This window comes from Salmo trutta, chromosome 13, assembly GCF_901001165.1.
Source record: "Salmo trutta chromosome 13, fSalTru1.1, whole genome shotgun sequence".
In the NCBI taxonomy this organism is placed as follows: domain Eukaryota; kingdom Metazoa; phylum Chordata; class Actinopteri; order Salmoniformes; family Salmonidae; genus Salmo; species Salmo trutta.
The window spans coordinates 27,524,064-27,538,760 of record NC_042969.1 but is presented as its reverse complement, the minus strand read 5'-3'; the positions used below and the strand labels follow the sequence as shown (position 1 = coordinate 27,538,760).

General features: G+C 46.2%; 1 protein-coding gene across 2 annotated transcripts in view; it reads right to left on the bottom strand.

The window, feature by feature from the left end:
• The window catches only part of LOC115205571 (autophagy-related protein 2 homolog A), a 43,767-nt gene that overhangs the window by 23,314 nt on the left and 5,756 nt on the right, over positions 1 to 14,697 (bottom strand). For both annotated transcript variants that reach the window (XM_029771703.1, XM_029771704.1), the window contains exons 11-26: positions 14,526 to 14,667; positions 14,298 to 14,399; positions 14,006 to 14,164; positions 13,304 to 13,577; positions 13,139 to 13,211; positions 12,823 to 12,991; positions 8,303 to 8,445; positions 6,381 to 6,505; positions 5,992 to 6,146; positions 5,582 to 5,732; positions 5,221 to 5,405; positions 3,535 to 3,615; positions 3,309 to 3,415; positions 3,107 to 3,199; positions 733 to 803; positions 554 to 630 (exon numbers count right to left, since the gene is read on the bottom strand). In XM_029771703.1, coding sequence (XP_029627563.1) covers positions 554 to 630; positions 733 to 803; positions 3,107 to 3,199; positions 3,309 to 3,415; positions 3,535 to 3,615; positions 5,221 to 5,405; positions 5,582 to 5,732; positions 5,992 to 6,146; positions 6,381 to 6,505; positions 8,303 to 8,445; positions 12,823 to 12,991; positions 13,139 to 13,211; positions 13,304 to 13,577; positions 14,006 to 14,164; positions 14,298 to 14,399; positions 14,526 to 14,667 — 2,107 coding nt within the window. The remainder of the gene's footprint in view (positions 1 to 553; positions 631 to 732; positions 804 to 3,106; positions 3,200 to 3,308; positions 3,416 to 3,534; positions 3,616 to 5,220; positions 5,406 to 5,581; positions 5,733 to 5,991; positions 6,147 to 6,380; positions 6,506 to 8,302; positions 8,446 to 12,822; positions 12,992 to 13,138; positions 13,212 to 13,303; positions 13,578 to 14,005; positions 14,165 to 14,297; positions 14,400 to 14,525; positions 14,668 to 14,697) is intronic.

The window sequence follows — 14,697 nt, the reverse complement described above, 5'->3', positions numbered from 1 at the left end:
CACGTTTCAGTAAGACATAATATTCCAGCTTTTCAAGTCTCTCTGACAGGAGACTCTCTGACAGGAGACTCTCGAAAAAAAGCTCATACGTCTTATTCTCGAGTGACTGGACATTCGGTTCTCTCTTCACCTCAATTTCTCCTGCGTCGTTTTGGTGGCTCATGGAACAAAGGAATAGGGTCTGGTATGAACAGTGGAACAGCTGTGGAAGTTGAAGTTGTATTTGAAATCGAGGTTACTAACTGTCGATCTGATGTCGACAAGCATTTCGCTACACCTGCAAGAACATCTGCTAAATATGTGAATATTAACATTTGATATGTGATAGCATGAACTTTTTGTACAAAAAAGATAAACAAAATAAAAGTAACTAATTAGCAAAGTTCGGTTAGAACTCGTAAGATGTCGCCCTTCTCCGTCGAGCGTCATCTCGCTGGCGAGGAGAAGAGGTAAGAAGAACTAAAGAGACCGTAGATTTGAGACCGACAGTCTCTCAAGTTCAAACACACCGATAGATGTGTCATCACATAAAATTGTCAGGCTAAGAACTTACCAGTTTCCCTGTATCACTGCCTTTCCATGTGGTGATGGCCAGCTCCAGCAGATCAATGTCCAGAACACACACATAGTCTGAGGAGAGAAAGAGCGAGAGAGAGAAAGAGAGCGTTAGAACTGCAAACACAATCAGATGTAGACGTACACACACACGGTACAGTTAATTATGTGTCATACCTCGTCTCAGGTCCACTACGTCATTTTCACACTTATCAGAGAGAAACAAGGCAGAATCATCCAGGATAAACCTGAAGAGGAAATACCATCACAAACTTCAATAGCCAACTATTAGGTTATTCCTAACCCCCCCGTCTCCCTCCTGCAATTCTACACATTTTTAATCAAACATTTTTTGTCACATGCGCTAAGTACTGTGAAATGCTTACTTACAAGCCCTTAACCAACAATGCAGTTCAAGAAAGAGTTAAGAAAATATTTACTAAATAAACTTAAGTAAAAAATGAAATAAAAAGTAACACAATAAAATAACGACTCTATATACAGGGGGTACCGGTACCGAGTCAATGTGCGGGGGTACAGGTCAGTCGGTCATTTGTACATGTAGGTAGGGGTAAAATGACTTTGCATAGATAATAAAAACAGTGAGTAGCAGCAGTGTAATGTAAATAGTCCGGGTAGCCATTTGATTAGCTGTTCAGGAGACTTATGGCTTGGGAGTAGCTGTTGTTAAGGAGCCTTTTGGACCTAGACTTGACGCTCTGGTAACGCTTGCCGTGTGGTAGCAAAGAGAACAGTCTATGACTTGGGTAACTGGAGACTTTGACAATTCTTTGGGCCTTCCTCTGACACCGCCTTGTATATAGGTCCTGTGCTTAGCCCCAGATGTATTTGGCCGTACGCACTACCCTCTGTAACGCCTTACGGTCAGATGCCGAGCAGTTGCCATACCAGGCGATGCAACCTGTCAGATGCTCTCGATGGTGCAGCTGTAGAACTTTGAGGATCTGGGGACCCATGCCAAATACTTTTTTTCTCCTGAGGGGGCAAATGTGTTGTCGTGCCGTCTTCATGACTGTCTTGGTGTATTTGGACCACGAACTTGAAGATGCGCAGATGTGTTGTTGCCTATCCTTACCACCTGGGGGTGGCCCGTCAGGAAGTCCAGGATCCAGTTGCAGAGGGAGGTGTTTACCTTTGTTTTATTGGGCACAGGGACTATGGTGGCCTGCTTGAAACATGTAGGTATTACAGACTCGGTCAGGGAGAGGTTGAAAATGTCAGTGAAGACACTTACCAATTGGTCGTGCACGTCTGAGTACACCTCCCGGTATTCCGTCTGGCCCCGCAGCCTTGTGAATGTTGACCTGTTTAAAAAGTCTTGCTCACATCGGCTACGGAGAGCATGATCACACAGTCACCCGGAACAACTGATGCTCTCATGAATGCTTCAGTGTTGCTTGCCTCGAAGCGAGCATAAAAAGTCATTTCGCTTGTCTGGTAGGCTTGCGTCATTGGGCAACTTGCGGCCCTGCCACATCCGGCGAGCATCAGAGCCGGTGTAGTAGGATTCAATCTTAGTCCTGTATTGATGCTTTGCCTGTTTGATGGTTCGTCTGAGGGCATCGCGGGATTTCTTATAAGCGTCCGGATTAGTGTCTCAGTCATTGAAAGTGGCAGTTCTAGCCTTTAATTCGTTGCGGATGTTGCCTGTAATCCATTAATTCTGGTTGGGATATGTACGTACGGTCACTATCGATGCACTTATTGATGAAGCCGGTGACTGAGGTGGTATACTCCTCAATGCCATTGTCTGAATCCCGGAACATATTAAAACAGTCCTGTAGCATAGCATCTATGTCATCTGACAACGTCCGTATTGGTACTTCCTGCTTTAGTTTTTGCTTGTAAGCAGGAATCAGGAGGATAGAATTATGGTCAGATTTTCCAAATGGAGGGCGAGGGAGAGCTTTGTTTACGTCTCTGTGTGGAGTAAAGATGGTCGAGAGTTTTTTCCCTCTGGCTGCACGTGTGACGTGCTGGTAGAAATGAGGTAAAACAAATGTAAGTTTGCCTGCATTAAAGTCCCCAGCCACTAGGAGCGCCGCTTCTGGATGAGCATTTTCTTGTGTGCTTATGGCCTTATACAGCTCGTTGAGTGCGGTCTTAGTGCCAGCATCAGTTTGTGGTGGTAAATAGACAGATAGGAAAACTTTGGATGAAAACTCTCTTGGTAGATAGTGTGGTCTACAGCTTTTCATCAAGTACTCTACCTCAGGCGAGCAATACCATTTTTGCAGATAACTGATGATCAATGGGCCCCAACCCGGTCAGTAATTCAAGCATGCTTACTCCAAGTTTAGATAGCTGGCTGCTAGACTAACTGACAGCCTAATTAAGTGATTGCTGATGCACAACCAAATTTCAAAATTGCGCCTTGTGTATTCTCTCTCTCAACAGTAAGTTGAGACCCCGACTGAGTTCCAAAAAATATAGATTATTTATTTTAATTGGGCTTACAAAGAGGGGGGCCGCCAGTTGCCCATAAATGAAGTAAAGGAACAACTTATTTTGAATTTCACTGTTACTGTACCTGAGGTGAAAGGTGGCAGTGTCTACTATGATGTTACTGGAGAGAGAGAAGGATTCTGCTGTGAACAACACTCTCAATGGAAGATACAGGGGCCTGAAAGACAGAAAGAAGGGGAGAGAAGGGAGAAGTGATTTTTTTTTTTAATGTTAATAATGTATTATCTGTCTTTGTCCACATATGTAAATCTGGTGTGTGTGTGTACCTGTAGTCCACGACGCAGGTTGCCAGGTGTGTGTGTAGGACGGTAATAACTACAGGAGACGTAAAGCCCAGGATCGGGTCATCAATGACATCCAAAAAATCAACCAGCTGTCATGAAGAAAAACAGACTAATCAACAAGACTCACTAAACAAACACACCCACACAGTCAAATCATGTTAGGTGCCTGAAGCATCTCAGATTTAGTATTTATTACGATCCCCCATACCTGTTCGTGCCAGCTGTGATTGGTCTGTGCCATGCGATGTTGCATAGTGGCGCCATGGAGACGAAGGGCAACCAGAAACTCCTGTAAAACACACAAACACAGAATTAACTTCTCTAGGGTAGGGGGCAGTATTTTGACGTCCAGATGAAAGGCGTGCCCGTAGTAAACTGCCTGCTACTCCAGGCTCAGAAGGTAGGATATGCATATTATTAGTATATTTGGATAGAAAACACTCTAATGTTTCTAAAACTGTTTGAATGATGTCTGTGAGTATAACAGAACTCATATGGCAGGCAAAGACCTGAGAAAGATTTCCACACTTCCTGGTTGGATTTGAGGTTTGTAGTTTTTCAAGTGATTGCCTATACAGTATACAGTGACTTAGGGTTCATTTTGCACTTCCTGAGGCTTCCACTAGATGACAACAGTCTTTAGACCGTTGTTTCATGCTTCTACTGTGAATAGGGAGAGAATAAGAGCTCCTGGAAGTAGCTGACAGAGAAAATGACATGAGCTCAGTAGCGTGCGCTCACTTGAGTTAGCTGTGTTCCTTTTCTTTTTTGAAGACAAAGGAATTGTCCGGATGGAATATTATGGAAGATTTATGATAAAAACATCATAAAGATTGATTCTATACATCGTTTGACATGTTTCTACAAACTGTAGAATAACTTTTTAGACTTTTCATCTGGACTTAGTAAGCGCGTGCCTTACATTTGGAGTAGTGGACTAAACGCGCGAACAAAATGGAGGTATTTGGACATAAAGATGAACTTTATCGAACAAAACAAACATTTATTCTGGAACTGGGATTCCTGGGAGTGGATTCCGATGAAGATCATCAAAGGTAAGTGAATATTTATAATGTAATTTTGGTCATTTCTGTTGACTCCAAAATGGCGGGTAGCTGTATGGCTTGTTTTGATATCTGAGCACTGTACTCACGATTATTGCAAAATTTGCTTTCGCCGTAAAGCTTTTTTGAAATCTGACACAGCGGTTGCATTAAGGAGAAGTGCATCTATAATTCTTTGAATAACTGTTGAATATTTTATCAACGTTTATGATGAGTATTTCTGTAAATTGATGTGCTCATTCACCGGAAGTTTTGGGAGGCAAAACATTTCTGAACATTACACGCCAATGTAAAATGTTTTTTTTTTATATAAATATGAACTTTATCGAGCAAAACATACATGTATTGTGTAACATGAGTGCCATCTGATGAAGATCATCAAAGGTTAGTGATTCATTTTAGCTGTATTTCTGGTTTTTGTGACACCTCTCCTTGCTTGGAAAATGGCTGTGTGGTTTTTCTTGTCTTGGCGCTGTCCTAACATAATCTAATGTTATGCTTTCACCGTAAAGCCTTTTTGAAATCGGACAATGTGGTTGGAGTAACGAGAAGTGTATCTTTAAAATGGGATATAATAGTTGTATGTTTGAGAAATTTGAATTATGAGATTTTTGTTGTTTTGAATTTGCCGCCCTGCTATTTCACTGGTTGTTGAATAGTGTGTCCCGCGGGTGGGTACTACATGTACTACGCTAGCGTCCCACATACCCCAGAGAGGTTAAGTTAATGATATTTCTTAAGCTTTCTTCGTCATAAGCACAGCTAACCTACAAGCACAATCAAAAGGTGATATTTCATTCAAAGACTAAATGAGAAGATATGCGTGTTACCTTGACGTTCTTCTGAGGGTCCAGGGTGATTTTGATGGCTGTGGATAACATCTGGACCTCAGTCTCCCTGCCACTCACACTGCTCAGCCCCAACTCTGTGGGGTAAATGGTAAGGTCTAGATGCCCTGGGGGAGTGAAGCTGGGCATTTCCAACCGCCCGGGGACAGGGGAGTCCTTCACTACAGCTATGAGGGGTAGAAAAAGGGTTAGTGGCCAGAAAAGAAAGGGCTGTCAGTCATTTAGAAGAGATTAGCTCATGACTAAAATCTATATGATAACACATAGATTATCACACTACTACACATGATTAGGTAGGTACTACCAGAACTAAACCCTGATATCACACAGTCATTCCACTCACCTTTGTGGTAGAGCTCCACCCTCCTGCTCTCCAGGCACAGGAAGCTGAGATGGGGGTTGTTTTGATGCTGCGCCACGCTGAACATCTTCCCCCCTTCTAGGTCCAATAGGAGCTCACCGTGACACCGGTCCTCCGGACTTCCCGTCTCTCCCTGAAGGAGAGGAGAAAGAGAAAACAATGTATTTAAGCAAGTGTCTTCTTTAGAAGCGTCATAGTATGTATACATTCAATCATTCAATTTTTGTAATACAAATTCCAAGCTATTGAATTCAAATTACATTTATGTTTGCTCTAATATCACTCATTCAAGCAGTAAGGTCCAGTCAGGAATTGAACCAGGATCCAAAATCTCTCCAGTCTATATCCCTAGTTAACCATTGTAAGATGAAGTTGGTTCATCAATGGCTCACCTTGCTGTCTGTCATTGCTTGGAGGCGGCCCTTTCCTATGACAATGGTGAGAGAGAGCAGGCTGAGGGTGTGGTTAGGGCGGGGCTCTGACTGCCTGCGTCTGGTTGATTCACTGGCTGTGTAGAACTGAGCATCTTCCTCCTCGGAGTCCGAGTCTGAGAGACCAGAAACGTCACAGTTATAGAACTGCTGAGCAACAACACATTTCAGATGGTCTGCAGGTGTGCCGACTAAAGAGTTGCTCAACTCATACTACTTGGCAAGCCATCTTAATCAGAGATTTAAATAAACTAAAGATGTCAACAAGTTGCTACCCAGGGATTACCCAATTCTGAATGAGTGTCTGACCAGTCTGAAGTGGTTTACAAGTCTCAGTATGGGGGTCTCACCTAGTCTGAAGGCAGACTTGCAAAGCTGGAAGTTGTCATCGTCTTGGCGACCGTGTAGGGGGCTGTGGTCGCTCTTAGAACCCGAGGGGGGAGGGGCTTCCCACATTAACAGGTCATTATTGATCCTACAGGGATGGAGAGAGGAGGACAGAGGGAAAGGACAGAAAAAGAGAATAAGTGATTGTAAAATGTTCACATTGACTTCTTAGTCATTTAGCAGACCACTCTTCTCCAGAGAGACTTACAGTAGGGAGTGCATACAGTTGAAGTCGGAAGTTCACATACACCTTAGCCAAATACATTTAAACTCAGTTTTTCACAATTCCTGACATTTAATCCTAGTAAAAATTCCCTGTCTTAGGTCAGATAAAATAAAAGGGGTGATCCTAAGAATGTGAAATGTCAGAATAATAGTAGAGAGAATGATTTATTCCAGCTTTTATTTCTTTCATCACATTCCCAGTGGATGAGAAGTTTACATACACTCAATTAGTATTTGGTAGCATTGCCTTTAAATTGTTTAACTTGGGTCAAACGTTTCAGGTAGCCTTCCACAAGCTTCCCACAATAAGTTGGGTGAATTTTGGCCCATTCCTCCTGACAGAGCTGGTGTAACTGAGACAGGCTAGTAGGCCTCCTTGCTCGCACACACTTTTTCAGTTCTGCCAGGGCTTTGTGGTCAGGGCTTTGTGATGGCCACGCCAATACCTTGACTTGGTTGTCCTTAGGCCATTTTGCCACAACTTTGGAAGTATGCTTGGGGTCATTGTCCATTTGGAAGACCCATTTGCAACCAAGCTTTAACTTCCTGACTGATGTCTTGAGACGATGCTTCAATATATCCACATCATTTTCCTGACTCATGATGCCATCTATTTTGTGAAGTGCACCAGTCCCTCCTGCAGCAAAGCACCCCCACAACGCGATGCTGCCACCCCCGTGCTTGACTGTTGGGATGATGTTCATCGGCTTGCAAGCGTCCCCCTTTTTTCCTCCAAACATAGTGATGGTCATTATGGCCAAACAGTTCTATTTCGGTTTCATCAGACCAAAGGACATATCTCCAAAAAGTACGATCTTCATCCCGATGTGCAGTTGCAAACCGTAGTCTGGCTTTTTTATGGCGGTTTTGGAGCAGTGACTTCTTCCTTGCTGAGAGGTCTTTCAGGTTATGTCGATATAGGACTCGTTTTACTGTGGATATAGATACTTTTGTACCCATTACCTCCAGCATCTTCACAAGGTCCTTTGCTGTTGTTCTGGGATTGATTTGCACTTTTCGCACCAAAGTACGTTCACCACTAGGAGGCAGAACGCGTCTCCTTCCTGAGCGGTATGACGGCTGCATGGTCCCATGGTGTTTATACTTGCGTACTATTGTTTGTACAGATGAACGTGGTACCTTCAGGATTTTGGAAATTGCTCCCAAGGATGAACCAATTTTTTATCTGAGGTCTTGGCTGATATCTTTAATTTTCCCAAGATGTCAAGCAAAGAGGCACTGAGTTTGAAGGTAGGCCTTGAAATACATCCACAGGTACACCTCCAATTGACTCAAATTATGTCAATTAGCCTGTCAGAAGCTTCTAAAGCCATGACATTTTCTGGAATTTTCCAAGATGTTTAAAGGAACAGTCAACTTAGTGTATGTAAACTTATGACCCACTGGAATTATGATATAGTGAATTATAAGTGAAATAATCTGTAAACAATTGTTGGAAAATTTACTTGTGTCATGCACAAAATAGATGTCCTAACTGACTTGTCAAAACGATTGTTTGTTAACAAGAAATTTGTGGAGTGGTTGAAAAACTAGTTTTAATGACTCCAACCTTAGTGTATGTAAACTTCCGACTTCAACTGTACATTGTAATTCATTTTTGTACAAATAAGCAAACTAGCAGAAAAAGAGACCCACAGACCTGTTGTAGATGCTCTGGAAGGCCTGTTTGCTGGGCAGGAAGATGTAGGCCAGGGGCAGAAAGACGTCTACTACACACTGACACTGAGACACACACTGAGACTGGAACTGTTGCATCCCCTCTGGGTCTGCTGGGATTACCATCTGAGAGGGGGGCAATGAAAGGAGATAGAGAGGACAGAAGGATAAGGAGGAGAGGGAGAATGACAAAAGATTAGACTGCGACTTTCGGAAAACGGGTCAAATAAAACCCCAATATCTTCGGGAAGTGTGAGATTATATGTCAGAGAGGGATGGTCAGGTGATTGAGTGAGAAGGATTGTCAGGTGATTGAGTGTAGGTGAGAAACTGACAATTGGTCCAGTAAAGGAGGGATGGCCAGGTGCGAGAGAGGGATGGCCAGGTGCGTGAGAGGGATGGCCAGGCGCGAGAGAGGGATGGCCAGGCGCGAGAGAGGGATGGCCAGGCGCGAGAGAGGGATGGCCAGGCGCGAGAGAGGGATGGCCAGGCGCGAGAGAGGGATGGCCAGGCGCGAGAGAGGGATGGCCAGGCGCGAGAGAGGGATGGCCAGGCGCGAGAGAGGGATGGCCAGGCGCGAGAGAGGGATGGCCAGGCGCGAGAGAGGGATGGCCAGGCGCGAGAGAGGGATGGCCAGGCGCGAGAGAGGGATGGCCAGGCGCGAGAGAGGGATGGCCAGGCGCGAGAGAGGGATGGCCAGGTGCGAGAGAGGGATGGCCAGGTGCGAGAGAGGGATGGCCAGGTGCGAGAGAGAGATGGCCAGGTGGGATGGCCAGATGGCCAGGTGCAAGAGAGGGATGGCCAGGTGCAAGAGGGATTTGTACTATGGATCCCCATTAGTTCTGCCAAGTCAGCAGCTACTCTTCCTGGGGTTTATTAAGGATCCCCATTAGCTCTGCCAAGGCAGAAGCTACTCTTCCTGGGATTTATTATGGCTCCTCATTAGTTCTGCCAAGGCAGAAGCTACTCTTCCTGGGGTTTATTAAGGATCCCCGTTAGCTCTGCCAAGGCAGCAGCTACTCTTCCTGGAGTCCAAACACATTAAGGCACTTACATTACACAAAACAGTACATCATATAACATTATTACACCACTACATATCTACAATACAACATGTATAATACCACCATACAACAATATTACAATGTACAGTACCAGTCTAAGGTTTGGACACACGTACTCACTTAAGGGTGTTTATTTTTTACTCTTTTCTACATTGTAGAATAATAGTGAAGACATCAAAACTATGAAATAACACATATTGAATCATGTAGTAACAAATCTTAATATATACTGCTCAAAAAAAAATAAAGGGAACACTAAAACAACACATCCTAGATCTGAATGAAATAATCTTATTAAATACTTTTTTCTTTACATAGTTGAATGTGCTGACAACAAAATCACACAAAAATAATCAATGGAAATCCAATTTATCAACCCATGGAGGTCTGGATTTGGAGTCACACTCAAAATGAAAGTGGAAAACCACACTACAGGCTGATCCAACTTTGATGTAATGTCCTTAAAACAAGTCAAAATGTGGCTCAGTAGTGTGTGTGGCCTCCACGTGCCTGTATGACCTCCCTACAACGCCTGGGCATGCTCCTGATGAGGTGGCGGATGGTCTCCTGAGGGATCTCCTCCCAGACCTGGACTAAAGCATCCGCCAACTGCTGGACAGTCTGTGGTGCAACGTGGCGTTGGTGGATGGAGCGAGACATGATGTCCCAGATGTGCTCAATTGGATTCAGGTCTGGGGAACGGGCGGGCCAGTCCATAGCATCAATGCCTTCCTCTTGCAGGAACTGCTGACACACTCCAGCCACATGAGGTCTAGCATTGTCTTGCATTAGGAGGAACCCAGGGCCAACCGCACCAGCATATGGTCTCACAAGGGGTCTGAGGATCTCATCTCGGTACCTAATGGCAGTCAGGCTACCTCTGGCGAGCACATGGAGGGCTGTGCGGCCCCCCAAAGAAATGCCACCCCACACCATGACTGACCCACCGTCAAACCGGTCATGCTGGAGGATGTTGCAGGCAGCAGAACGTTCTCCGCGGCGTCTCCAGACTCTGTCACATGTGCTCAGTGTGAACCTGCTTTCATCTGTGAAGAGCACAGGGCGCCAGTGGCGAATTTGCCAATCTTGGTGTTCTCTGGCAAATGCCAAACGTCCTGCACGGTGTTGGGCTGTAAGCACAACCCCCACCTGTGGACGTCGGGCCCTCATACCACCCTCATGGAGTCTGTTTCTGACCATTTGAGCAGACACATGCACATTTGTGGCCTGCTGGAGGTCATTTTGCAGGGCTCTGGCAGTGCTCCTCCTGCTCCTCCTTGCACAAAGGCGGAGGTAGCGGTCCTGCTGCTGGGTTGTTGCCCTCCTACGGCCTCCTCCACGTCTCCTGGTGTACTGGCCTGTCTCCTGGTAGCGCCTCCATGCTCTGGACACTACGCTGACAGACAGAGCAAACCTTCTTGCCACAGCTCGCATTGATGTGCCATCCTGGATGAGCTGCACTACCTGAGCCACTTGTGTGGGTTGTAGACTCCGTCTCATGCTACCACTAGAGCGAAAACACCGCCAGCATTCAAAAGTGACCAAAACATCAGCCAGGAAGCATAGGAACTGAGAAGTGGTCTGTGGTCCACACCTGCAGAAGCATGTGAAATTTATTGTCAATCAGTGTTGCTTCCTAAGTGGACAGTTTGATTTCACAGAAGTGTGATTGACTGGGAGTTACATTGTGTTGTTTAAGTGTTCCCTTTATTTTTTTGAGCAGTGTATATCCAATGCAAAAAACATCTACATGTAAATGGTATTCATATTAATTCCCATATATTCCCGTTAATTCCCACAGAAAGTTTCCACCTCTAAATATTCCCCAAAATGTGCAACCCGAGGGGTGGTATACAGAAGATAGCCCTATTTGGTAAAAGACCATGTCCATATTATGGCAAGAACAGCTCAAATAAGCAAAGAGAAACAACAGTCCATCATTACTTTAAGACATGAAGGTCAGTCAATTCGGAAAATCTCCTCATGTGTGGTTCCCACCGTGAAGCATTGAGGTGGTGGTATGGTGTATGGGGGCTTTGCTGGTGGCACTGTTGGTGATTTATTTAGAATTCAAGGCACACTTAACCAGCATGGCTACCACAGCATTATGCAGATATACACCATCCCATCTGGTTGGCGCTTAGTGGGACTATCATTTGTTTTTCAACAGGACAATGACCCAACACACCTCCAGGCTGTGTAAGGCCTATTTGACCAAGAAGGAGAGTGATAGAGTGCTGCATCAGATGACCTGGCCTCCACAATCACCTGACCTCAACCAAATTGAGATGGTATGGGATGAGTTGGACCGCAGAGTGAAGGAAAAGCAGCCAACAAGTGTTCAGCATATGTGGGAACTTCTTCAAGACTGTTGGAAAAGCATTCCAGGTGAAGCTGGTTGAGCGAATGCCAAGAGTGTGCAAAGCTGTCAAGGCAAAGGGTGGCTACTTTGAAGAGTCTAAAATATATTTTGATTTGTTTAATAATTTTTTGGTTACTACATGATTCATATTTGTTATTTCATCATGTTGATGTCTTCACTATTATTCTACAACTTAGAAAATAGCAAAAATAAAGAAAAACCCTTGAATGAGTAGGTGTGTCCAAACATTTGACTGGTTCTGTACGTGTGCGTGTGCTAGTGTTTGTGTGCGTATGCATGTGTCTGTACCTGTGTGTATGTCTCTTCACAGACACTGCTGTTCCATAAGGTGTATTTTTATCCGTTTTTTTAAAATATGATTCTACTGCTTGTATCAGTTACCTGATGTGGAATAGAGTTCAATGTAGCCATGGCTCTATTTAGTACTGTGAAGAAACTTTTGGTGGCATGTCTTGTGGGGTATGCATGGGTGTCTGAGCTGTGTGCTAGTAGTTTAAACATACAGCTCGGTGCATTCAGCTTGTCAACACTTCTTACAAAAACAAGTATGGATAAAGTCAATCTCTCTTCCACTTTGAGCCATGAGAGATTTACATGCAAAAGGCTGGCCAGTTGTGAGAGAGGGCTGGCCAGTTGTGAGAGAGGGCTGGCCAGTTGTGAGAGAGGGCTGGCCAGTTGTGAGAGAGGGCTGGCCAGTTGTGAGAGAGGGCTGGCCAGTTGTGAGAGAGGGCTGGCCAGTTGTGAGAGAGGGCTGGCCAGTTGTGAGAGAGGGCTGGCCAGTTGTGAGAGAGGGCTGGCCAGTTGTGAGAGAGGGCTGGCCAGGGGTGAGAGAGGGCTGGCCAGGGGTGAGAGAGGGCTGGCCAGGGGTGAGAGAGGGCTGGCCAGGGGTGAGAGAGGGCTGGCCAGGGGTGAGAGAGGGCTGGCCAGGGGTGAGAGAGGGCTGGCCAGGGGTGAGAGAGGGCTGGCCAGGGGTGAGAGAGGGCTGGCCAGGGGTGAGAGAGGGCTGGCCAGGGGTGAGAGAGGGGTCTAGGTGTTTGTGATGGTATGGTGCGGTACCTCCTCAGTCTCGAACATGGTGCGGTTGGAGGAGAAGGGAGAGCTGGTCTTCTCTCGGAGTTCACAGGGGTTCTCAAACGACATGGACCCCAGGTCCCTCATCAGACCCACCCCTACCCTCCCCAACGCTGACCCCAGACCCTCTCCTCCACTCACACGCACTGACAGCCTGGAGAGAGGGAGGGAGATAGAGGGAGATGTATACTATACAGCTGTGGAATTGGTGTACAGTAGGTTTTTGATGAAAGACATTCAATCCAAGTGACACAGCAAGTGAAACAAACTCTCCTAAAACAAATGTTCCAGAAACACTCACTTGGCCATGGAGTCTTGACTCTTCTTGACTCTGATACAGGGGAAGGAGCCTCCCTCCCAGCCCTCATACGTTCCTGAGAGAGACAATGAACAAACAATTGCTCAAAATGTGAGTGTTAGTGTGTGAGTATGTATATTTGACCGTGTGTGTGTGTGTATTCCTCACCGTGCATGTCACTGAAACTGGCCTCCAATAGCTGTGTGAGGGAGCTGTGGGAGGGGCCAGGGGGTGCATGGTGATCTGGCTGGAGGTCAAGGCCCTCCTGGGAGCAGATGTCCAGGTCACACAGCTCCAGTACCAGGGTCTCCTGCCGCACGGCTCTCTGGGAAGGAGGGCGTCGGAAGGGGAGCGGCCGGAGGTCCGGGATGGGGAAGCGGAGCTTGAGGATGGCGTGGGGCGAGAGGAGGGAGAGAGAGGAGTGCAGCTCTCTGCTCTGGGTCTGAGAGAGGGATGGGAGAGGAAAAAGCAGGGAGAATATTCAAATAAAAAAATCTAAAAGCAAACCTGCAATTTAACTTAAATTGTGAGGCAGACATATCAAAATCCTTATCAACCATTATCAAATGGCGTCTCTTAGTGGCTGATGGCTTGCTAAGTGTTTACCTGTGTGTGGACGGGTCCTCCTCCTGTCTGTGTGGGACAGTGGCTGATGGCTTGCTAAGTGTTTACCTGTGTGTGGACGGGTCCTCCTCCTGTCTGTGTGGGACAGTGGCTGATGGCTTGCTAAGTGTTTACCTGTGTGTGGACGGGTCCTCCTCCTGTCTGTGTGGGACAGTGACTGATGGCTTGCTAAGTGTTCACCTGTGTGTGGACGGGTCCTCCTCCTGTCTGTGTGGGACAGTGGCTGATGGCTTGCTAAGTGTTTACCTGTGTGTGGACGGGTCCTCCTCCTGTCTGTGTGGGACAGTGGCTGCAGGCTCTGCTCAGAGGCTCCAGTCGACTCAGTATGTCCAGGTCCAACTCAGCACTCAGCTCTCCCAACTCTACCCTCACTACACTGTCTCTACGCACCACACGCTGCCTCCCCTGCAATACAGAGACATTGACATATCAGGAGGGGGTAGCAGGTTAACAGAGGCGACCAAAACAGACTGAATTAATGACATATTAGCTTTTGAACATGACGCCAACACACAACATGGACACTGTCCTGGTTTACCTTGCGCAGGTGTTTCTCTGTGAGACTGTAGTGTAGCTGTGCACACGGTCTGGCTGTAGCTCCCCCCACTGTGAACATCCCAGCATGCTGGAACTGGAGCAACTAGAGAGGGAGGAAAGAGGAGAGAAGAGTTATATCCTGGGCAATGCTAACCCCAGCTGTAGCACACTTATGTTGAATGGGGTGTTAAAGTCCTCAGATCATCTCAAATAACAGCCCCTGTCCTACCTCAGTGTATTGGGGCTTTCCTGGCTCCCAGAGACACTCAAGCAGCTCTAGCCTACTGAAGGATAGGTCAGAGGTCACAGCACGGGAGTGGCGACCTGCACTGCGCATCTCACACGCCACCTGTACCGCTGCTCCAGTCATCCTGAGAGATAGAGAAAATGATTATTTACGG